This window comes from Leptosomus discolor, chromosome 3 (assembly GCF_034619465.1).
Source record: "Leptosomus discolor isolate bLepDis1 chromosome 3, bLepDis1.hap2, whole genome shotgun sequence".
Lineage (NCBI taxonomy): Eukaryota > Metazoa > Chordata > Aves > Leptosomiformes > Leptosomidae > Leptosomus > Leptosomus discolor.
Genome location: NC_141393.1, coordinates 86,060,838 through 86,084,060, shown reverse-complemented (window position 1 = coordinate 86,084,060; position 23,223 = coordinate 86,060,838). Strand labels below are relative to the sequence as shown.

Below are 23,223 nucleotides of genomic sequence, written 5' to 3'. Positions count from 1 at the left end.
CTGAGAAATGGGGATTTCCTGGGGGTGGAGGGGAAGTAGTATGATTTAGGCTTGCAAGAGGGTTAACAGGACAGGGAGACATCCCCCCCCCCCCCCCCCCGCCACCCCCCTTTCTGGATTGAAATATGTGTCCTAAGACTCAGTAAAATCTCATATTTGTTTGAAAAATCTGTGGGGAAATCTAGGGTTTGAAGGTTAGAGTAACTTAGAGCGCCCTACATGTGCTTCCACAGAAGCTAATAGAAGCATGTGTGTGAATAGGAACTGCAAGAGAGGCTGTTCATCAGTGTGAAGTTTGTCCTTCACATATCCAGAATGATGATATGCTAAGTGGTTTAGGATCCTAAAAATCAAAATAATAATCCGATGTTATGTTCTACAACATCTTTTGAGGTTCATACAAATTCTAGTCCCAAAGCACCTCAAAGAATAGACATCCTGAGTGTATAATACAGCTAATGCAACAAACAAAAACCTTGTTTTAATGCCCCTTTTGAAGGGAGATGAGAAGGAGTGATATTGGGGTGAAAGCCCGAACAAAAAAATCCCCGTAATGAGAGATTTTGGGGTGTTTTGATAGCAGCTAGTGTTAATCATGAAAAGCTTTGAGCATACTGTTACAGCCTTTTCAAGATGGATAATGTTACATTTAAAAAGAGGCTTAGAATGAATTTACTGATAAAACAAGCTTCGGTATACACAGTACCTACTGGTGCTGGACCAAATGATCTAAAAGAAATATGTGCGTGCCCTAAAATAAATAAGTTTGGGCTCTCTTATGACTTTCAAAATACATACTAATTTAAGAAGAATAGATCTAGATATCTTTTGTCCTGAAATAACTCGCCTAACCTCAGTATTTGTACAGTGTATATTTGGATCACTTGCTAATATTAACATGATCCAAATTGCTACTCTGTGCAAACATTTACTAAGGCAGTGTGAGGTATAGTCCGTAGTTTGATGGAACTTAAAATGCCAATTAAAAATGATGACTTATTTAATGCCAGCAGGCCATGCCCTGCAGTCCTTACTCAAGCAAAATTCTAATTGACTCCAGTGGGAGGTTTGCTGAAGTAAGAACAGTGAAGAGAGGAAGAGGCATAAGCAGAGGCACAACCTCAAATATTACTCCAGGCATCATAAGGGGAAGCATTTGTGTTCCCTGGCACCAGTGAGGAACCTGCCTTGCTTATGGACAAAGATTGGAAGAGCAGGGATTTCTTTGCCTATCCAGAACTCCCTGCAATAGTAGCTCCCTTTAGGGAATGTTTTTGCTGAAAGCTGACTTTTCATTGAAAAATACAGACTTAATGACAGTGAAATAACTCACGAGCTTGTATGTGTTTTCCCAAATGGACCTGGGATGGTGGAAGGGGAGTAGGAGAGGAGATAGCGTTAAAATGTACCTGCAAAAAGTCAATTTTTACAAGAATCTTTTTAGTTTTGGAATGTCCTAATTTAGAAGTTTTCTTTCAATTTTATGAAGTGAAAGCCCATAAATATTTGAACTAGAGACAAGGTATCTTAAAGAAAACATGCAAGTGAACAAAAAAAAAAAATTTCCATCCCTGTTAGGCTTTTTTTAGGGGCTTTCTGGTTCTCCATGTCCTGATTCTAGCAGTCAGAAAAACCTGTTCTTTTCATTGTGAACTAGTAAGGTAGAAGGAGCATCATCTGAGTGATTGTTCTGTTTGTTGTCCTTCTCTGTCCATTGTTTGACTGTTACTTTTATGTACCTTTGGAACTCAAAATAAACTGTCTGTGCAAGTTTTTGGTTGCTACTACTTGAGATGTGTTCACTAGACAGACAGGTTGGAAGGGTTTCCTTTGGCTTCATCACTGGATTTATTCCTAAATGCTTTTGACAGTACCAAAAACCCTAGAGAGCAAACCTGATTGATTACTATTGACTGATGGATTAGTTGGTTTGTTTGGGTTTTTTGCAGGTAGTAAGTTACTCTGTATTCAGTGTGTACCCATAAATTGTAGTGTTTTAGTTACCTTTATTTTTAATAATTGCTTTAATTTAGTAGACTCCTTGCACGGCTTTACTAGTATTACATTTGAATCAGCAGAACGACTTTATTACAGACTGATACATAATGAGAGGTGTGGTAAGATGCTGAAGCAAAATAGTAATAGATACTTCTTGAAGTTTTGAAACCTAAGACAGAACAATTTCATAGACTTGACTTTTTATATCTACATATGTCTGAGTGATGTAAGCTTAAATGTGGCTGACAAATCCATTTACACTGGATTATATACCTCTCTAGTAATTTCTGTGCTACCTTCTCCACTTTGTTCTCAGAAAACAGAAGTGTTTTAAGAATGAGGAGGAAATGAAAGTTGAGATTACATGGTCCTTTTGAAGAACTTTGGCATTTATTGCCAGAAATACTGTCTTTTCTTTTAATTTACTCATTGCTCATTGTGAGCAAGTGATGTCTTGCTCTTATTTACTGTCTTTGTGACTTTATTTTTAAAAATGCCTCTTAAATTTTGTTAACTGTCCCGAGGGATAATTAGATTATCTATATATGGAATAAATAAATTGCTCTTTAAGTGCAGCTGTTGTTCAAGCAGTTAGAGATGTCAGCTGTTGTTTTGGTGGTAGAGGGTTTAACCAGGCATGGGCATGTCAGAGGAACAGGATTGTTAAAGGCCCATGTTCACTGCAAGTTCACTTTTTGTCCTTTCTAGTCTCCGTACAAGAGGCAAAATGGCAACTCTGCATTGGAAGGCTGAGCATTAAATTTAGAGAAGGAGCAACTGTAAATAACAACTCTGTCATTATTATTTTATATGTGAAATGTCCAACTTGGTGGTATCTTTCTAGCACAATGAGTATTGAAGCTGTCTGAAGCCCATTTGCCTTTGATAAATCTTGGGTTTTTTCTTCCTCTTTGTAATCTTGTTCCTTAAATGGTAGATACTTAGGAAGGAGTGTTCATTGATTTAGAGCTCTTTACTCAATGCCATCTCAGGTTAAGTTTAAATCACTGGAAATTTTTGCATTAGATTTTGACATCAGCAGTGCTGTATTTTGCAAGGATTAGACTCTAGTAAGACTGTGTCCTACATCACTGCTAAAAATGAGAGATGTGTAGTTACTATGAATGTTTTCCTTTAGTAGTATGACACAACTTCATTGTGACTAGGACAATCATCATGATACCATATATAATGGTAGCAGTAATAAATAAACTGAACAATAACCCTATATGGATTGTGTTTAAAATATAATTTTTGTACTGATGTGCCCCTGCTCCCAGGCAGCTGCTTTAAATGATACCAAAAATTTTCTTAATGTTATGCAAGTCTGTAACATTTACCTGGCTACATTTAGATTTTAGTATTTCGAATGCTAAAAAAGCTAGCAATTTAAAAAATCTAAACGTTTACCAATGAATCCTGTGATTACAGAGAACTAATTTTAAATTAGTATTTTACTTTTCTGACAGCACACTTTTTTAATAAAGGTTGTAGTTTGGTTTTGGTTTTCTTTTGTACTTGTGATGGGAAGCTTCAAATTTTCATGGACTATTGAGAATATTTTCCAAATCATGAGGTATACTGCTTATGTTAATTCATGGAGTCTCTTGCATAAGGAGAGGTGGGTTTGGAATTTCGCAGTCTAATGAAATTTGGCACCGTTAATGTAGAGCACTAAAATACAGTGAAAACAAAAAAAACCCACCCCACACTGAAATTTAAATTCACTTGTGCTTAAAAAAACACAGTGATTTAAATATTCTTTCTCCTAATCTTTTTGTTGGTACCTGTAATTCAGTAGTGCAGGTGAACAGATGAAAACTGTGCAGATGTTTGGTTTTTTGGTTTTTGGTATTTTTTTTTTTTAATGGTTTGCTTCAGTGTAAACGGTATGAGATTTTTTTTTTTTTTTTTGCCTTTAGTTATAGCCTTTACTTTCAGCTAATTTCCGCTAGTGTTCTTTGTGCAGACTGTGTTTGAGTGCATATTCGAAGACTTAACCATGCGCGTGGTTGTCTGCAGGGCAAGTGACTGCTGCAGTGCTTCTGCTGGCATTAGAGACCCCTAGTGATCGTAAAATCAAGGGCAGTCATAAGTGTCTTCCAGGTCAGGAGCAGATGTTTCTAGGGGCTAAAATATATCCAGTTAAAACATACACCTTCTGTAGCTGTATCTTATGGAAGGTCTTATGGCCACTCAGCTAGGAAATTCTGTTTAAAAACCACTTGAATGTTGTCACATAAGCAGCCCTGCCTAGCTGATCACTCAAGTGCAGAGGACCTTGGGTTTCCAGAATACCTGTAAAATATTAGCTAAGCTAAACCCAAAGATGACTAGCCAATATTTTATAAATACTTTTTTCCCCCTAAAACTTTGCTTCTTGGTAAATATCCTGTGTGTGGCCCTTATAAAAGATGTATTTGTTAGCAAAAATGCCTTTAAGTGAGTTTGCTCTCCTGAAATGCAGCCTGTTTCCAAGACCTATGCCAAGTGAAACGTATCGTACCAACAATGACTGTAGGGAGAGCAAACAAGTAAAAGATTGAACTGTGCTTTTGGCAGTCATTCATCACAAAGGAGGGCACACATGGAGTTTATTCTCATTATTACTTTTACAGCTTGGACGCTGGTGACTGTTCTCTTCTGCTCTGGTTGTGTGCTCTTGCTGTTTGATCTTTCCTGTGGAGCATCCTTTTATGTTTCTTAGAGATTGAAAATGTTGTATTCTAGATTTGTTCAGTTTAGTGAAGAATGATTTTATCTGCTTCATAGCAACTATGCCCTCTAATCCATATTAAACACTGCAAGTATACACATAGGCTAGCATCCCCTCCCCTGCCCCTGAACCCCTCCTGGAAATTCTGAGTTGGTCGCACCCTGTTGTTGTCACCCTAATCCCGAACTCACATTCCCAACAAAATTATACTTTTAATTGTTTGCAATGCCATTGTGAAGTTTATCATGCATTCCAAATGATTTAAGATACTTAAATGGTATTGGAACAAATTACTGCCTTCATTATGACAGGCAACAGATGAGTACATTATGCTACTTAGTCTCAGCTTCTTTAACTAAAATATGTGATTGTTTTCCATCCAGTAGTTCTGTAAGTACTTTTTCTTTATGTTCACTGTAAGAATTAAGATGGCTGGGTTTTGTGGTTGGTTTTTTTTTTTTTTTTTTTAAATGGCACAATCAATATAAATCTTGGGCATTGTTAGGAAGATGATCAATTATTTAATTCCTTTAAGCATGAATGTGAGTAGGATGGTGATTTAAGCTGGGTAAAATTTGGCAAACATACTTTGCTACTTTCTATAACTACCTTCTTGGTGCCCCTCCCTTTATTTCGTTGATTCTGTTGAAAGATTTCTTGTAGTAAATTTAAAGAAGCTGAGCACATTTACTAGATATAGCTAGATCCTATGCTGATAGGATCTAAGCTTTTAATTCTGAGGAGTATCAAATACCCAGCACTTTCATCACTAGGTGCCCACTTTGGCTTACTGGTTAAGGAAATGCAAATTTGATGCCTCTGTTAAAGAAAGGATCAACTGAGGTTTTAGTTAATATGAGTTGGTACGGGATTCTCCCCTTGGGGTTTACAAAGATCAGAAACGGTGTCACTGCAGTTTCACGCCATCCAGAAGGGTGTCCACAAGAATCCATTGTGCGTGTGTTGTTCAGCTTTATTCCTGATTCCAGTCTGTCACGGTTTGAGGCTGGGCCGGCCACTAACAAATGACAGATGCTCTCTACTAACCCCTCTCCCCTCCCAAAAGGGAAAAGGAAAGAGAACAAGAGAGAGAGACTTTACGGTTTGGAAAAGAAAACTAAAACAGCTTTAATGGAACAATAACAATAAAAGAAAAGATAATAATAAGAATAAGGAAAAAATGAAATATATACAATATGTACAAATATATACAAAACCAATACCAAACCCAACTCCCCCTACCCTGATGACAATACGTCACCACCACACCGCAGGGCTGGCACTGGGGCAGTCCTAGACTGGACTCGGCAGCAGACAGGGATGGGATAGAGGAGCTGGACTCAGGCACTGGATTCAGGGATGCATGGATCGGGATCGATGACAGAAGAACAGACAGAGTCCTCCTCAGATGTTGGCCATCGAAGAAGAGAGGAAGAGACGAAGAGAGCAAGACCCTCATGATCTCTCAGCTTTATACTGAATATGACGTCTATGGGATGGAATACTCTGTCGGTCAGGTTTGGGTCACCTGTCCTGTTCGCTTCTCCCTGTAGGTGTGACCCTTTTCACTCCTGGCACCCCAACATGGAGTACAAGATTTAGAAGTGACCTTGGTCGCCATAAGAACAAGTATAAGCAAGGCCCTCTCTGCACACCATTCCTTGGTACGAACTATAAACACCAGGCCTTATCACTGCTAGGAGCAGTCACTGTCTGGAAAAACAGGCTGCTGTTTCAGAAAATGCCGTTAGTTAGAGGAGACTTAACTGAAAAGTTAAAGCACTAAAACAGAATTAGTTCTGATTTAGCCCAAACCAGGACACAGTCTTTCCAACTGTGCTGTTTTGCTGCACATCTGGGTGGATGTTCCACTGGATCACATCTGATGTGTGGGAGGTGGTCAGCTCCAAGCAGCTCTACTTTCATTGGTATGTTGAACAATTTCACATTAATTTCAGCTCGAGTGCAAATAAACCAGAAAATTTTGTATACTGTGCCATGTTCTGTGAGGGCCAGTGAAGACACGGTGTCTAGAGGGCCTCCATATTTTATTGGTTAAAAAATGATCTAAAGTTAGTGCACTGATAAAAGATGATATTTAAGAAAACTGTGATCTGAATTGGCCTCTGTGCAAGAAAGAATTTGTAAACAAAATTTTTTCAAGTATGTCCGTATTTCTAATGAAGTGTTTGGAGTAACCAGTACATGCTGGGGCAAAATGACAGCATTTTATGTATGTGGGATTAGATACCTTTGTGAAGACAGGTATTTAATGACATAATGCTGTTATTTTATCAGTGCTTTGCTTTTGAAGGAGCTCTCGATGAGGTAATGCATCCACATAGAGCTACAAGCACAGTGGCTGTCTGAAGCAGTTGAACCTGTGACTGATCGTTCCTTCCACTCGATGCATGGCCTGCACTGGGGCTGTGTTTCTGCTGGAGGCAACTTCTGAGGATGTAAGCAAGGGCGAGGATGTGAGGGAGAAGGGTATGCTGTTCTCCTGGGATGCTGAAATGATCCCATGTCATCAAAAGAAAAGTGTTTTCATAGAAGAATTGCCGAGAAAAGAAACCGGTACTTAATGTAACCATGTGCTATACACACTATAGACTATTCCAATAAATACTAGATCTTAGCTCACAGAAGTCTCCAGAAGTCTGATATAGTTAAACACACTTTTTCCAAGGACTCTTTGCCATTGCTTTGAATTGCTCCTAAGGAAATTACTTAAAGGGCTTGGAGAACTGAGATGTTAAAGAATGTAGTCCAGAAATAATTGATCCTCCTGGTTTATTAGGTTGTGTCCCTGTTGTGGAAGTTTTGTCAATAACAATAACATTGTAGAGATGTCTGTCTGCAGTTAGTCTGTAGCTAGATCAAACATTTCATGGAGTTCTAGCTACATGATTTCTCCTTGAAGTAGGTGATGTATTGCTTAATTTGGAACTAAGTCCGGGGACATCTTGAAGCACAGCATTGTTATTTATCTTTGCTATTCCAGGCAAAATCCACTGGTTGTATACAGCACTAGCCTGAGTTTGTGAAAATCTGTCTTGCATACTGTTGATAATGATTTTGGAGTATTTTCAGAGCAGAATTAAATATGTAACTTTTTAATTTGATTTGAAAGTGTAGGGTGTTTGAAGGAAACCTTTCAATATAATGTTTACTGAGCTCCTGCTTGCAGTTCTTAGGCAGTAATTTCATTTGTATTTCATAATTTTGAAAAATGCATTTGTTTTTAAATACCAGTCCAGCACAAGGAAAATATTTCCTCAGTAGGCACCAAGACACTCCCTCTTGTTTCTCTAGTGATGATAAAGGTCTGTTTGCCTGGATCCAGCACTGAGGTTCTGTGTTAGCTCACAATTAGCGAGCAGTCTTGCTTAGAGTTACTCTTTATAATTGTTTGGACTCTGGACAGTGTTGACATTCTAAATGTTTTGGCAACCCTATATAAAAATCTGTTGCTGCAATTGGTATGCTAACATTTCTGCATTAGTAACATCGTGCAGTGCAAAGTAGTCTCTGATGATTTCCTTTACCAACCTTCACATGATGAATTAAACCTTGAGTTCTAAGTATCTGTGCTGACCTTCACTTCAAGGAGGCTTTTTATTTAAGCTTTTAGCCTTCTGACAGACAAACACTACCGTCAATAAAAAAAAAAAACAAACCACTTATTCTTGCATCCTCTGCTTATTGAACAGGAGTGTTCATAAATGTATATTAGTTTGGCAAATACAGGCAGTCTGTTGACTATATTTACATTTAAGAATTTACTGCAGTGAGGGTCATTCCAATTAGAAAGAAAGTATTTGGTAGATGAGTTGGCAAGCAGAATGACTGTAGTGTTTGAAGGAGCTTTGCCAAGAACTGGCTGGAAAATGCTTGTTGTCTGTTTGCACCTTTTGAAATGAGAAGGTAGAGAAGACATTTGACTTTAGTAGAATAAAATATATGAGACTGTCTTAGTCAATGAAGGAGCTGCCATATTCTGGGATGTAATTAATTGTGACCTCTGCCTTGAAAATGTGAATGAAGGAGGAAGAAATTTGATGACCAATGGCAATGGTGCTAAATTGTGTAAAAGGGGATGCAGCCATAAAATAAAGTTACTTTTATGAATTACTTTATGGAAGTTTCAAAACCCTTCTCCTGAAATGCTAGTATAATGTAGGCCATATAGCATATTCAAAATATACTCTGCATAGTCCAGGACAATAGTGAGAAAAGTCATGCAGGAAATTAGGACATCCAAAGATGGTGATGGACCTGGAAGTTTACTTCTCTCACTATCAGTCAAGTAGTCGTGGGATGCCAGTATTTTACCAAAGTGCTACTCTCTTCATCTCGGCTTCTTGCAAGTGGGCTCCAGTGAGCTGTGCTCAGTGCATCACATTCTCAATATGGTTGATGCCCCATTAGTGCAGTGGGGGAATGGGGCCTCTGGCCCAATATTTGTATGACACTGTTAAGAGTAAAGCAAAGGAAAGCTTTGAACTGTGTGCAATTTACATCATATTTGTAGGAACTGGAGACTGGAGGTAAGTATTTACATTTGTTTCAGATTAACTGTTTCCTGTCCTTCCTAAAGGAAATAATCTTTCCCTGCTTTTTCCTTTATACAGCCATCTATTTTACTTTTTCTTCCACTTTCTAAGAGAAAAGCAAGTAGGAGGGAAAGAGAAACCTTTGTTTTGCAAATGCTTGGGGTGAATGGACACTTGCATGACATGAGTAAGGAGCGCACTCTCTTGTTATAACTTGTGGTCTACATCCAGAGTAATCAAAGGAACCCAGAGTGTAAAAGCTCAAGGCTGTTCTGAACTAGAGAAGATGGGAAGATGGTACGGTCCAGAAGCAAAAAACTTTCCCAGAAATTTCCATGCCAAAGTCCTCTGCCACTTACAGTAAAGGAGATTTGGTTCTAATCTGCCACTGTGCGAGGTTTATTTTGGTTTTGTTCTTAATGAGCATTTAGCCTCACATTTGAATCTGGTTCCAAGATATTTCTGTGGTCAGACTGGCAAAATACTTAGGATAAGATTAAATTTTTAGTCAATAAGAGTGCTTTTTTATTAATTAAAACAAGATAGGACATCTCTATGAAAAGAGTTGATAAACCCCATGTTTTCTTAGTTGTGTTGTGCAAACCAAACTGATGATTTTTGTGCTTTAAACGGCTGAGAATTAATACCTGGCAGTAAATACTAAATGTGTGTGTAGGGACCGACAGATTAAGCACTAGGGATTCCAATGGAGATTAGACCACACATTCTGAAAGTGCAGATGTCAGTACTATTTTACGTCACAGTGCTGAGCTTAGCTGCCTTGTGTTTCACATAGAATCAGGGGCTGTTATATCACCCTTTTTTTCTTTTTCTTATTTTTTGGTCTTTTTTTTTTTTTTTTGGCCCCATTTTCTCGTTTTAGTCGCTTCACACTGGTGCTTTTGGCACTCTTCATCCTTGCAGAGATCGAGTGATAACTGATGCAGCAGAAACGTGAAAGGCAATGTAAGGCTGTGAGCCTACTACATGAGTTAGGTGGCCTTTTTGTTGAGTCTGAGAGAGGAGGAGAAAGAGCTAGAGGATTTGAGAGTGGGAGGTGGAGTGAGGCAATTTAGTGGCAGAACAAAAGTAGGAGAGCAGAGATGGAAAACTAAATGAGACATGACTTTGGGAAAGCTGTGTTGTATGTATCTGATACTTGTCAGAGCTGCCACCTTTCAGTTGTGTTGCTCATAGTTTGCTAGCACTCACATAGTTTACTAGATAAAGTGCATCTGAGATGAATGTATATATACACATTACGAGTATGCATATGAATTCATGTAGAACAAGTAAAAGTCATAAAAGAAATATGTCCTGTCCTGAGGCCTTAAAATCGATGTGGGGAGAAGTGGGCTATGGGCATAAACCCAGCAAAGGGAGAGAATGAATTCACTTGCACCAGCTAAAAGACTGCAGCCAATTCTGAACAGAATTATCTGTACGTAACTGATCGCCACTACTCAGCAATGCAGCGGGATCTACTGAACAGTGACAAATGCTGCTAATAAGTCTAGTAATATTATCAAGAACAGACTTAGCCTTTGTAGCAAACATGTCATTACTGACTCTTGCTAGTTTTCACTGCACTCAAGGGATGGAGCGTTGGAACAGTGCCCTAGGAAGACAGTGGACTTGCATCACCATGAGTATTTAAGGAGAAATTGGCTGCTTCTCTTGAAATATCTACTTTGATGCAGTTTGGGGAGATGCTCTTTACTCTGTATGTACTGGAGGTGTGGAATTAAAGGTTCCTTGGCCTGTTTCTTTCCTTCAGTGAACCCTGAAAGGAATTAGGGGTAGCTTTTATTACACAGAACTCTGCATTAATATGATGATTATATTATATTTCATGCATCAGGGCTTCTGCTAATTGCCTTCCACGAATGAATTCCTCTTCTGCACTCTGCCCATTCCTCTTACGTATTTGAGCTTTGGTGAAAGCAGGGTTTCTTGTGAGCATCAAACACAGGTCATAGCTGGCATCTGGATAGTAAGTAGGTCAGGTCAGCATAATCTCCTGGAAGATGGTGCAGAGAATTCCCTTGTGTATCTCGACAGCGATTTGCTTGCAGGCCTGTGATCATTCAGGTTTTTCTTCTGGCTTAGCCTGGCCGGAGCTCTGGGAGTATTTCAGCTTTGTAATGCAGAGGTATAGTTTGGCTTTTGGAACTGTCTGGACTTCCTTCTGCTCATTAGTTCCTGGCCATTGCAAAGGCTTTGTGTAACATTGGTGCTTTGGCTTTTTCTTGCCTGTGGTTATGGTAGATTAAAAGGTGTAACTCAGGTCTTTCAGCTTGATACAGGTTACTTGGTGAAACATAGTTGTGCATGATATAGAGGTCAGACTGGATCAGAGATCAGAAAGAATCTGTTTTGCCCTGGCCAACTAAGATGTATGCCTTGCTATACAAAAAGAATTCAATGTTTTACAAGTCTGACTCTCAGTGTTCAGGTAGCTGAAATTAGAATTAGTCTCTCTCAAGCAGCCCCCTGTGTCCAATCCTTATCATAATTCCAAGGACAAAGTTAATGTTTTGCCTGTGTTTTCTCCAGACTGAGATGTCTTCAAAGAATTATTGTTTTGCACTTGACTGTAAAGCACAACAACTCCTCCAGCAACTTAACCAATAATATCTGCCAACAGAGGGACTAAATTAGCAACAAAGGAGGCTAAGAAACCTATTTAACTTTTTCAAATAGAAAACCATGTCTTACGCATTCCACATTGCTTCTGAAGTTGCCCTTTTCTTTCTTCCAGCACTACAGAAGCAATTTTGAATGGATGAGAACCAAATTGCTTCAAAAGGAGGAGGATCCTCTAACACCATAATAATATTAAAGGGATAGGAAATATGATAGTTGTAGCTTCTTCAATTTTAAACTCTCAAACCTAGTCCTCTTGCAATTGTGCCACATGCAGAAGGTGGAGGACCTGTTGGAACTTCTTCTTCAACTCATGCTTTTGCCTAAACTGTTTTATTTGGGCATGCTTGGGAAGTATGGCAAGGTGATATTTTGTCTTTACTTGGCCCTCCACAGACTTCAGGTTTCTTGCATAACAAATGACTTTTTAATATTATAAAAGAGCTTTGGAAAAGATGTTAGATTTCTCCACTTGTGGGCTGCACTATTTATGTAATCTAGTACTTAGAAAATGAGATCTTAAACTAGGTAGTATTAGTGCTATAAGCACATTCTTGGGACACAGCCAGACTTCTTGGTTTCCCCACAACGTTTAGAAATGCACAGAGCAGATCTTTGCATGATTAAGTGAAGTCCATTTTCTTGTAAATCTTCCATATTAGTGTGCTTTAATAGTTAGTCAGTGATGTGAACAGAAGATCCCTGTGGACTGATGAGTAATCATAGAATCACAGAATGGTTTGGGTTGGAAGGGAACTTAAAGATCGGCTTGTTCCAACCCCACTGCCATGGGGGCAGGGACAACTTCCACTAGACCAGGTTGCTCCAAACCCCATCCAACCTGACCTTGAGCACTGCCAGGGAGGGGGCAGCCACAGCTTCTCTGGGCAACCTGTGCCAGTGCCTCACCACCCTCACAGTGAAGAACTTCTTCCTAATCTTGTCTAACTCTCCCCTCTTCCAGGTTGAAACTTTTACCCCTCGTCCCATCTCCACACCCCCTGATCAAGAGTCCCTCCCCACTTTCCCTGCAGCCCCCTTTAGGCACTAGAAGGCTGCTCTAAGGTCTCCCCGGAGCCTTCTCTTCCTAGGCTGAACAACCCCAGCTCTCTCAGCCTGTGCTCACAGGGGAGGTGCTCCACCCCCTGAGCATCTTCATGGCCTCTGGGCCTGCTCCAACAGGTCCGTGTCTGTCTTGTGCTGGTGTCCCCAGAGCTGGATGCAGCCCTGCAGGGGGGTCTCACCAGAGCAGAGCAGAGGGGCAGAATCCCCTCCCTCGACCTGTTGGCTGCACTTCTCCTGATGCAGCCCAGGATGCCGTTGGCTTTCTGGGCCGCGAGCGCACGTTGCCGACTCATACTCAGTCTTTCACCCACCAGCACTCCCAAGTCCTTCTCGGCAGGGCTGCTCTCCATGCACTCATCCCCCAGCCTGTGTCTATGCTTGGGACTGCCCTGACCCAGGTGCAGGACCTTGCCCTTGGCCTTGTTGAACCTCATGAGGTTTGCCCGGGCCCATCTCTCCAGCCTGCCCAGGTCCCTCTGGATGGCCTCCCGTCCCTCCAGCATCGACCGCACCACACAGCTTGGTGTCATCGGCAAACTTGCTGAGGGCGCCCGCAATGCCACTGTCCGTGTTGCCAACAAAGATGTTAAACACCAGCAGTCCCAACACCGACCCTTGAGGAACGCCTCTCATCACTGGTCTCCAATTGGACATTGAACCATTTACCGTGAGCCTTTGAGTGCGACCGTCCAGCCAATTCCTTATCCACCGAGTGGTCCATCCATCAAATCCATGTCTCTCCAGTTTAGAGACAAGGATGTTGGGCGGGACGGTGTCCAATGCTTTGCACAAGTCCACGAGATGATGTCGGTTGCTCTTCCTTTATCCACCAATGCTGTAACCCTGTCATGGAAAGCCACCAAATTTGTCAAGCACGATTTGTCCTTAGTGAAGCCATGTTGGCTGTACGAATCACCTCCTTATTTTCCATGTGTCCTAGCATGGTTTCCAGCAGGATCCACTCTGTAATCTTGCCAGGCACAGAGGTGAGACTGACTGGCCTGGAATTCCCAGGGTCTTCCTTTTTTTCACCCTTTTTAAATATGGGGGTTGTGTTTCCTCTTTTCCAGTCGTCAGGAACTTTGCCAGACTGCCATGAGTTCTCAAGTATGATGGATAGTGGCTTAGCAACTTCATCCGCCAGTTCCCTCAGGACCTGTGGGAACTATAGCTGCTGTGAGCCATAGCTACTTAAAGGATAGACACAGTGTGGGTCAGCAGGGACTGGATGCCTCTGGCACCCAAAGCACCATCTATGTAATTCAAGCAAAAGAGCAATTCCCCTAGCAGTAGTGAGCTGTTGTCACTAACTGCTGCCAACAGTAGAGGATGGAACTGCGCTTGTGAGACCCATGCTGCAAAGAGAGGTGTGGTGGCACCTGTGATCCACGATCTACAGTGGTGATACACCGATTGGCAAGACCATACACTACTCAGGTTTTATGCTTTCCCATCGTTGAGCCCTGTCTGGAGATGGATCCATGTACCCTACCATTAATGCAGCCATGCTACTCTACCACAGCACTGTCTTTTGGGAATCTGTCCTACCCTGCTGTTTAATCTGAAATGGCGGTGCTGAGAAAAACGCATCGTTCATTGACTCTTAATTACACTTTTAAAATTTGTCTGTATATTTATATAATAAATACAAGCGAAGGAAAGGCAAAACAAATTGGTGCTTTAATGGCTGGAAACCTGTCTGCTTTTGAATGTGTTAATCTTTCACAGTTTAATTTGTGTTGGGAACTGCTAGTGACACAATTTTTTTTTTTTAACATTTTAAGCATATCTGAATCTTTCTTTTCAGACAAGAAGAAATTCTTGATAGAATAGGATTTTAGAGAACTTTACCATTTTCTTTTGTGATCTGCTGATCAAGTCTTAAGAGCATATTTTGTCCTCTTCAGCGGTCCCAGTTATGACTTGGTTTGTCATGAATGACTCGCGTTTTTGTAAAATATATCCTAGTCCTCTGCAGTTTGTTTATGAACAAGTTAGTGTCTGTTAAACAGATGTAGCTTTGCTGCCATGCAATTCACCTTGAATTACTGACTCTGTCTTCAAAGGTAGTTGAAGTTAGGCCACCTTCTTTAAGGCTGACATGCAACATAATGCCTTTAAACAAAGGAATGTAAAAATATATATATTTTTGTTCTAATTTTTGACTTCTGGTTTTGGCTTTGCTACTTGCCCAGCATGGAGCAATTTTATAATGTCTGACTATTTTGCTGGCAATCTGTAGGGCCCTTCCTACATTGTGCTAGTGTCTTGTCTTTTGCTTAGACTGGACACCGTGTATGAGTTGTTGATGTTCACTGTGTGTAGCATCCATTGTTCATATCACAAAAGATGTGTGAGTTAGTATTTAGAGAATTTCTTTTCTCAGTGATAATTTCTCACTGAGATCCAGCCACCACCATATCTAATTGTGCCTTGTACCCTTACCTCATAGCTCTGGCATGCAGGGAAGGAAGGTCTTTCTGTTCTTGGGAACTTGTATGACTGGGAAGGAGCATCAAACTGAAAAGGTAGATCTAAGACTGAGTAAGCTTTTGTTCTTCATGATTTCTTTCATTCATTCTACCATCTCCCTTGATATGGGCATAAAACTGTTTCAGCTGAGTCTGTCAAACTGAAGAGTTAATATTACTGTTGAGCTGCCATATTTTGATGCTGCAAGGTTGAACTGGAGATATACATATCTGGGAAGTCAGTTATGTATATCTCAGTCTTTTTTTCTTGTCTGTCTTTTATTTTTTTAAAAAAAAACCAAACCAACAATAACGACAAAAAACAACACAAAACCCCCAGCGCTCTGGTGATTTATGATCTCTTTCCACTAGAATGGCTTTCTGTCCTTGAACCAATCTTTTCACATGCAAACGCTACTCTTAAGACATTTCAATTAGGTGTATAGTCTTCCTCTGGTGATGATGACCTTCATGCACAAGGTACTGACTGTCCCTTTTATAGGACTGAACCTTCAAGCTCCATCTTACTGGCATTGTGTTGTGTGATTGCCTTTTCATTCATGTAGTGCTTCAAGGTGGGATGGTTGGTAATAAACTTCATCTACCTCTGATGGCTGTATCAAGTTGAAAGAGGCATATTCAGGCTGCATCTTTATTTTGCATCTGCTGCATCTCTCATAGGAATACTTTCCTTGTTTTAGCATTGCTAGAAGCACCCATTCGGTTGTTACAACTGAAGGCAGTGATTATGTTGGCTGTACTTTCTGAAACTTCAGTGTGTGTATTTATTCTTTGGTGGTTTTGTATATAATTTACTTCGTTCAGTTTCATGATTATTTAATTCAGTTTGTCTGACCATAGCTTTGCATTATATTCTTGTGTAATTGTGAGGAAATTTGCATGATGTAGTACATGGACTGATGTTCATATTGCATTTAATTGTTTGGACTTTGTCTATGTCTGTCTTTTTCTCTGTACCTAGTGCTGTCTCTGCATTGCAAACGGGGCACTGCATTAGTGTTATACATGCAAAATATTATCTTCCAAGCCACTGATACCTATTGCTCCCTACTTCAATATGGAGCATTATCTTCTTGTCTGGAAGCTGTGACATAATTATTCCCTCTACCATAGTTAATGCACGTGACCTGTTATACAAAACATTGCTTTACTATCTTGGGTATTTTTCTTCCTGATTCCCACATGTCTTTGTATTAAGCTCACCTGTGTTTTGTACTTGTGCATTTGCTTTTTGCTTGCTTTCTTACCTTCTACTTTCTTACCATTCTTGGATGAATGGGCTCTAAGCCTATACCACGCATATCTCTGTTTGGATGTGGCCTTTCTCACTAGCTTTGCATGGATCTGTAGGTCTTAACAGAGTCCCAGAGTATTCTTTTTGGTTTCCTGTATTTTTATGTCTCCTTATTAATCTATTGCACATTAGTTCATCTTTTTGAGATTTCATAATAGCATGACTTGGCCGTTTCATGCAGACTGGCAATCTACCAATCTGCTTTTTCTCCAAATTCATTATTATGCTTTGTTGATGAATGACGGACGTTGTGGATTGAATATGCTTCTAAAATTTTATATAGATCCTCGTCATTTGTGCTGAGAAATCCAAATGCTGTTTGTAGCCTGTGGTGGCCATTGCCTATTCCAGATGATGATGTGGCTGCTCTTATTCTGGTTCTCTTTGCATTCACTGTGATTTTTCATTGTGATGAGAAGGATTTCCAATTTCTAACTAAATTCTTCTTGTGTCTGTCTGCTCAGAGACAGGACTCTGGTACATTGCCATCATCATTGTTTGCTCTTTGTGTGTGTGTGCAGGAGGGAGATTCAGTATTCTTAGCTTCTGATATCAGGCATCTGAAGGAGCTAATTCCTTTCTGTCACCAAGTTCACTGCAGGAGAATAAAAGATGGAGCCTTCTGTCTAACACTTGAGCTTTTTTCCTTTCTGTTTGTGTACTATCCTATCTCATCAAGTACTCTTTAAATGCAGAGCTCTCTAGATGTTGCTTTGTATGTGAACATACCATGAAATCTCCTATTGGGTAGCAGTATAATCGTAAAACAACAAGCTTGGGAAACCAGCTTTTATTATCTTCTTCTTTTTTTTTTTTTTTTTGTTAACTCATCTTAAAATAAGTTGAAAAGAGTTTGGTTTGAAAATTTATATAATCCTTGAAGATTTGTGAATGAAAAACTTGATTGAACTGCAAAGTTTGTGGTAGTGATGGCTGGTTTTGTTCACATTTGGCTTTATTATTGCAGCTGCACACTGAGCCGTTTCCCCTCCTTGCCCGTACTTGAGCACTTTCTTCTCTGCACACAACTCAACAAAATGTCTCAACAGTTTACATTTCTTCAAAGAACATAAATGTGTTGCTCAGTTAGACCAATGATACACAGCCCATCGCTGTGTTCCAATGGTAGCAGTACTCCATTGTAATCCCCAGCATGCACCATCACTGTCTTAGGGATGTTAGAGGTATGTTTCTGCCTCTTTCCTGTATAATCTGTTTATGGACAGACTTTTGCAAAAATTCATTCTCCCTTTGCTGTAAAATATATTGGTTGAAGCTTATCAGTATTGAACTGCTTTACTATCTATTAGCCTGTGCAACTGCTCTTATATCATCTTCCTTCTTTTGCATGTGATATAGTTTGTAGTGCTCACTGATTTATGACTATTGAATATTTTAAAAGTAAAATCTTCTTCTGCTCCTACCTGTTGTGTATCTAAAACTTGATACCCCACTTGACAATATTGATCCTAATTCCACAGAACGGCTGGATTGTGTTGGGCATAGGTTAATCTCCAGCTGTTTCCCCAGTGATTCACCTGAGCATAAAGGTGGAGTCTGTTGCAGTGTCTACGTTCATCTCTCTTGGCTTGGCCCCAGGGTCCCTAGCAGGGTCCTGCCTGTAGGCTGTCCCTGCTCTGTCTGCTGTCATCAGTAGTTCCCAGGCACAATGCCTTCCATGTATTCCACACAGAGATATCACCGATTTTGGCTCCCTTGGGTTGGAGGCCAAGGTGACCCTATGGGTTCTTCAAGGGTCCTTGTGCACTGCTGAATGAACACATCTTCCATAACAATCGCAACATACAATGGAAGGTAGACAGCTTTTGCTGGAGGATATGATCCAAAGTGTGTGTTCCATGTGCAGAGGCCCTGATCATAGTGCAGAGGTGCAGAGAGGACACTGTATCTCTGTCTTCCTATACTAAGCCTTACTCGGCTGCCTGATCCCCATTGTTTCCCACTGAGCAGGGCTGAGTCTGTATAGGTCCTCTTCCACTTCTGGTCACGGGCAGAAATGGGAAAGGAAGAGATGCTGTTTTTACTAACAGTTTGCTTACTTCATAACCTTTGGCCATTCTCAAATTTTAAAGTTAGTTATTCTCAAAGATAGTTCCCTGTCCTTGTAATTAAGCTCTTACCTTAAAGCTCACCTCAGTGATGTTTCATTCTTTTTTTGTTAAAAAACAAATAAGTTGAATTATTCTGTGATTTTCATCTTGGCAGTGTCATCAAAGAATCTCAATTGATCAGAGACAAGCTTTTTTTTTCCCTTCTGGAAATAGATCAAATTTGTTTTAATCAAGCAAATTCAATTTCGTTGTTCCTCTTTTTGATCTTAAGAAAGCACTTTCCATTAATTCAGGTTTGTCTAAACTCTGTGATTCCCTAGGGCATATATGTAAGCTTGTGTGATAGAATGACACTTATCCCTAACTCTAGGAGTCTTACTTGGCCTGAGCCTGTTTAGAAAAAAATATCTCTTCGAGTCATCTGGGTATCATGACTTAGCGCCCTTCTAGATAGGTATCCCTTAATTTTAAATAATATCTTCAACAGTGTGTTAGAAGTAAACTGGGATTGTCGTCTTTGTCACTGAAGACATTTGCTTTAACCTTACCTTGTTAATTAAGTACCTGTGTTTCGTACAAATGTCTTAGTTAAAAACCCTAATTGGCTGTGGCTGCAAAATGTGCACGTAGTTGGAAAAATGTGAATGTCATTCATAGTTTCTGGATTTCTCCCACTACGTGTACTATGTGAAGTGTCTTTATATTCTGGATTGCAGGTTGAAGCTCTCTACTGATTTCATTATGCTAAGGCTTTATCCATCTAAACTGAGGTGGTGGTAACAATTATGTTTTATTCTTGAAACTTAAGAATCTTAATTAAGGACAAGAACCTCTTGTTCAAATTTGTCTTCAAATAAAGAGCGAGGAGTTGCAGTGCTTGTTTCAGGGGGCTTAACAGCAAACTTTTTATACTTAAACTGTGGAGTCACAATATGAATTTCTTAGCAAAATTCTCTTCATAGGTGTGCAAATGTTTGGCTTCTACAAAAAATATTTTCTGACGAGGAGCAACTCCTTAATATATTTACTCTGTTTATTCCCTTTTTTGTTTGCTTGGTTTTTGGTGGGTTTTTTTGGCTTGATAGAGGGGAAAAAAAAATCAGTTCATGCCTACTGAAGAGTATTCCCTGGGCTGGATCACTTAGTTTTGTCCAGGATCACTTAGTTTCGTGCAGGCATTTGATATTGAAGACATTATTTTCAGGTTTGATTTGTAGCTCGCTTATGTTGTCAGAGGAGTTACATGCTGTCACTTCCGTTCTCTGTCCCTATGACAGTTTGAGCATTCCAATGCACGCATGCAAAGACAGACTTTGGTTTGTACAAATGCTGTTGTACGCAGCCTTGAAAACTGCAGGTTTGGGCATTTTTTTGCTAAAATTTCTGTGAACAAAGATAATCTCTGAAATTCTGACAGAAAGCAGAAGAGCTAAAGGGAGACCAAGTGTGGCTGAAATGATCTTATTACAATTGGAAGCTGTGAAGATCTGGCATGACTTAATTACGTGGGGGAGTTAGGGGGTGATTTTTTTCAATATTTGACCTCTGTGTAGAGACAGAGCAAGGAACAGCAGGTTGGGAGTATTGGAAAGGGAAGGAAGACATTTTACTTTGTTTCTATCAGACAAGGCTTTGTAGACCTCTGCTGTGTGGAGTCCCAAAGAGATGAAGCAACAGTCGGATGAACTGAAAGTGTGTTAGCAGCCCGCAAGCTTCTGAAAGAAAAGGTGGGGTGAACATTGCAAGGAGAGGATGAAGTTGGCTTCTGCAGGGTGTAACAGCAGCTTCTTTTTTATTTGGATGGAAGGGGATCCAATGAAAATAATCAAAGCAATAAAAGCCTTGGGGAAACTAGAAGATGTATTTGGCAGCAGCTTTTTGGGGCATTTGAAATGAATAAATTTTTAGCAGCTGTGGGAAGGGAAAATCATCAAAACTGAAATAATAGGGACCCAAATTAGTTTGCACTGCTGTGCACACAACAGAAGAATGTGCTTTGGAGATGTTATATAGGAAGTAGCCTTGAGACACTGAAAAGGTTTCTTGAGAGGGAAGAGTCAAAGGTGCCCTCCTGACTATGGGCCCAAGTATTACAACTACAGTCGTTTTTTGTAGAAATATTCCACAGTTTTAACCAAGATCTGTTGATTATTTCTCACACATGTACTGTGGATTCAGAGAGTGAGATGAACAAGCCCTTGTTTTTCTTCTCAGCAGAGATGTCAGGGAACAAACTTTGGCTACCTTTACCAGAATTTCTGCTAGCTAAAATAAAAAGCAGTGCTTTAAGGGAAGTGAAAATCTCTGTAAACTAACGAAAAGGAAATGGAATGTGTGGGTTTTTTTTTTTTTTAAATAAGTCTTGCTTTGTATTTACTATATATGCCTGTGCAGCAGTATCGTTTTTTCGGAAATTACAAATAACAAAGTCACAAAGTTGGAAAATGTGTTCAAATCCACATTATACTGATCGTAAATTTTATTACCCTTCCATTTTCCACTAATACTCACATTGCAAAAGAGATTATATTAATTGGTTGATAGTATGCAACAGGTGTTTTCAGGGTAGGGAGGTTAAAGGTAATCCAGAACTGGTTTGTAGATCATCATAACATTATTATTTCAAACAATTTGTGTACAAAAAAGGTCAATAATGCGTTAGAAAATTATTTTTAATTTTCCTTTAAAGTTTTAAAAAAGTATGTAGTGCTTTGTCATCAGTTAGCAGCAGGAGGGCAAATTAGAGTTACATTAAACTGTGCTCGCTATATAGATCACAAATCTTGTTAGCAAAGAATTAACATCGTAACTGGTAATTTAAAAACTGCCTTTAGCTCTGAATAAGGATTGGCTGTAGACATATTTTAATGGTACTGATGAAGTAAAACTAGATCTCTGTCTTGAAAGAGAGTTTCTGGTGGTAGTGAAATTAATTATCTGCTGTTTTATGAAGTGGTAGTGTCTGTCTTAGCCTTAGCTGTGAAATGGTAATGAGCTATAGAAAAGACCGGTTATCTTTTCCTTGATCCATGGCCCTGATTCTAGATTTAAAAAAAAAAAACAACAAAAAAAAAAAATATATAATAATGGAAAGACTTGGTTATATCACCAAAGGACACAGACATCTAGTTTTCTCACTTGTGTTGGCTGTTTGGGTACAGATGCATGAAAACTGCATGACTTCTCAGATGCGGATTAATAATAAGGAAGTCAAGAAGAGAGGTGGTGGGGTTTTTTTCCCTCCAGCGTATCAAATATGTTTGGTGTGTTTCCGAGACAACAGACAAATTGCTGAGTTGCACGCTCCACGACTTTACTCCTGCAGGCTAATGACGTAGAACAAGACATAGAAGAAAAATACACCTTTCTCATTGCTTTGCGGTATCACATTAATTTTCTTGTGGATTCTTTCAGTGTATTGACAACCTCAAAATGGAGCCTATGCAAACAGTAAATTGTAGTTTGCAACGTGTGTTGGATTTTGGTTTGTTTTGTTGGGTTTTTTGTTTGGTTGTTTTTTTTGTATGTTTTGTTTTCTTTTCCCTGGGGAGCAGCAGGAGAGTAGTGTTATGCATGGCATTAATGCAAATTAAAGGCGGTCTGCTTATGCTGAAGGCATTCCCTTCTTCCTGTATTCCCTTTGTGGTTTCACTTGATCAGTCTCCTTTTCTTGCTGACCTCATGCCCGTCCTTCTCTCTTCCTCGCAATAGGTTGGGAAAAGCTGCACAAAGAACACCTTAATCTTCAAAACCAGTTTATTTTAGTGTGAGTCTTAGCATGTTGTATCCTTTCTTATCCTAGTACATACCTAAGTCAGTTCATGCTCTTATATGCTGTGAGGTCTTCAAAAGCAGTTTAAGACTGTCTTCCCTTACTAGGGCTGGTAGCTTTGGTTGAAAGAAATATGTTGTGCAAGTATTTTGTTGCTCTCTTGTAATAATGCTGCTAATTACTACTTAAAGACTCTTCCGAATTTGTTGCAGTTAGGCTTGATCAAAGACTGATATAAACAGACATTATGGCTGGACACTAGTGTTTATTTAAACTCTTAATAGCTTAGAGAACTCAATTAGAAGAGAAGAGCACAAAAAGATTGTGTGCAATGCAAAAGAATAAAATAAATAATTTCCATAGCCTCTTTAATTTTTTAGGTACTTTCCATTTGGTTAACAGATGTGGTGTTCTGTGGTTCTTCATGCTATTTCAAATTCTGTTAATACACTTTTAATGTTTCTGTAAGTCACAATGTGTAGGCATTAGATACAAAATTCAAATTCGTGCTCTTGATGTTTTAAAAGAGGGACCCATATTTTTCATGCATTTCTTTTTTCTTGTTGTTTTCACTTAACTGGTTTATTTTGACATTTGGAAGGCATTTAATGC

The 23,223-nt window shown here is 39.5% G+C and overlaps 1 protein-coding gene across 2 annotated transcripts in view; it reads left to right on the top strand.

Moving 5' to 3' along the window:
• Positions 1-23,223, top strand: part of ST6GALNAC3 (ST6 N-acetylgalactosaminide alpha-2,6-sialyltransferase 3) — a 234,843-nt gene that overhangs the window by 48,218 nt on the left and 163,402 nt on the right. Inside the window, exon 2 of one of the 2 annotated variants that reach the window (XM_086463569.1) lies at positions 9,037-9,053. The exons of the other annotated variant lie outside the window; for it this stretch is intronic. Within the exon in view, the coding sequence (XP_086319695.1) occupies positions 9,037-9,053 (17 nt within the window). The remainder of the gene's footprint in view (positions 1-9,036; positions 9,054-23,223) is intronic. 2 annotated transcript variants of the gene reach the window in all.